Below are 2047 nucleotides of genomic sequence, written 5' to 3'. Positions count from 1 at the left end.
GAGTGGCTCAGATGGTTAAGAGACTGCCTTTGGCTCAGGTCATGATCTCAGAGTCCAGGGATCGAGTCCGGCTTCGGGCTCCCAGCTCCATGGGGAGTCTGCTTCTCCCTCTGACCTTCTCAGCTCTCATGCTCTCTCTCACTAAATAAATAAAATCTTAAAAAAAAAAAAATATTGTGTTCCTATGAAAACTTTCATAAACTGAAATGGCATAAGGTGAAGAAAAATTGCCATTAACCTATATGGAAAATTTTCTGAGTGTTCTTGGACCCAAAACATAACCCCTTAGGCTTTTCTGATACCTTAGGCCACATCTTGATAATGAATGCACGAAATAAATCAAGATAAAGCACAGATGCTCACAAGCACAGTTCAAAGCTATGGCAGTTTAATGCTGAGATGCTGAGTGTACTTCCAGGGAAGGAGCTGGGCAAGTCACACTCTGACTGCTGCTTGCTGCTTGGGGTGTTCACTGCCTCTGTTAACAGCAACTCCCTGCAGAATAAATGCTGGATGTTATTTTCACTTTTTGCCTTTTTCTTTTTTTCTTTCTTTCTTTTTTTTTAAAAGATTTTATTTATTTATTGGACAGAGAGAGATCACAAGTAGGCAGACAGGCAGGCGGGGGGGGGGGGGGGGGGGGGGGGGGTAGGAAGCTGATCCCCCCCCATCCACCCGAAGCAGACAGCCCAATGCGGGGCTCGATCCCAGGACCTTGAGATCATGACCTGAGCCGAAGGCAGAGGCCTGAGCACCCAGGCACCCCACTTTTTGCCTTTTTATAAAAGTAAAAATCCTCTTTGAATTTCAGTTAACAAAAATAGATAGTAACGTAGGTCTTTTGTCAAAGTGAAGTGGTATAACTTGAACTTTCCAAAAGTGGGGGATATCTGCAATGAAGCAAAGGTAAGTACAGGGCTCTGCGGGAAAATCAGGAGGATCAAGAGACTTCTCGGAGAAGATGAACTGGTCTTTTAAAAACGAAAAAAAAAAACAACACGCAAAGAAGTCAAGTACAAGTAGTGAGAACAAGAGGAGAGGCATAAAACAGCGTGGGGTGAAACTGACAGCAGTTCGGCATTACCAGAACGTAGGAGTGGCGAGGGTGACAAGAAATGAGAGCGGAGGACCCTGGCTTCCTAAGAACGAAGCAGAGTACCACAGGAGGAACAGAAAGGAGGTCAGAGGATCCAAAAACATGCCACTTGTGCCGAGACACTTAACATCACTAATGTTTCTCCTCCTCATCCTCGCTTCTAACTGTAAAGGGATCCTACAGTAGAGTATTCCTGGGTGTGCAGAGCGGGGACAGTCCCCACCTGCTTTCCTTTCCATGGCAAGGAGGATGGTGCCTCATCAAAGGTCCAAATACCGTGGGATTCCACTCAAAATCAAAGGAAGTGTGGACTCTGTTGGGGCGTTGGTCACCAACTCTGCCCCAGGGAGAAAAGGGAAGGAGGAACGGGAAAGAAATGACCGCAGGAATTACCCCCAGACGAGACCACACTTCAAAGACAGCCCTAAATTACAACCCCTCCGAGTCGCCAACATCGAAGAAGCCGTGGCTGAGCAGTGGGATGCGCGGGACCCCCTCCCCGTAGGAAGGACAAACCCCTGGACAGCGCCTGGCCCCGTTTCCCGGTCACCTCGCGGCTCCCCTACATCCGGGCCTCTCCCGGACAGAGCCGAACAGGGAGCCCGCCTGCGGGGCTCCGCGGCTCTGTTTACCTTGGTCATCCCAACCCCCACCACGAACACCAGGCGCTGGGGCATATTCTGTGAGGTGAGCGGAAGCATGACGCTGGTCGTGCAGGGCGGACGCGGGTGCAGAAAGTCCTGAAGCAGCTGACCCGAGCGCTCACAGACTGAAGCGGCGGTGACGCCCGGAGTCTCTCAGAGCCAGGGGCGGGGCAGGAGGCGGGGAGGGGGCGGGGCACCCGAAAGGAGGAGGATTGGGGAGAGACAGAGACAGAATGAGAGAGAAAAAGGAAGGGCGTTTGCGCGTGCGCAGAGACACCTGCAGGGCGCGTTTTTTGGAGGCGGGGGG

At 51.3% G+C, this 2047-nt stretch overlaps 1 protein-coding gene across 2 annotated transcripts in view; it reads right to left on the bottom strand.

Moving 5' to 3' along the window:
• Positions 1–1871, bottom strand: part of SCP2 (sterol carrier protein 2) — a 111733-nt gene extending 109862 nt beyond the window's left edge. For both annotated transcript variants that reach the window (XM_032844169.1, XM_032844170.1), the window contains exon 1: positions 1729–1871. In XM_032844169.1, the coding sequence (XP_032700060.1) occupies positions 1729–1797 (69 nt within the window). In that variant the 5' untranslated portion in view covers positions 1798–1871. The remainder of the gene's footprint in view (positions 1–1728) is intronic.
• Positions 1872–2047: the final 176 nt, after the last annotated feature.

Source organism: Lontra canadensis, unplaced genomic scaffold, assembly GCF_010015895.1.
Source record: "Lontra canadensis isolate GAN:19392208 unplaced genomic scaffold, GSC_riverotter_1.0 scaffold148, whole genome shotgun sequence".
In the NCBI taxonomy this organism is placed as follows: Eukaryota; Metazoa; Chordata; class Mammalia; order Carnivora; family Mustelidae; genus Lontra; species Lontra canadensis.
This window is presented reverse-complemented; position numbering and strand designations above follow the sequence as displayed.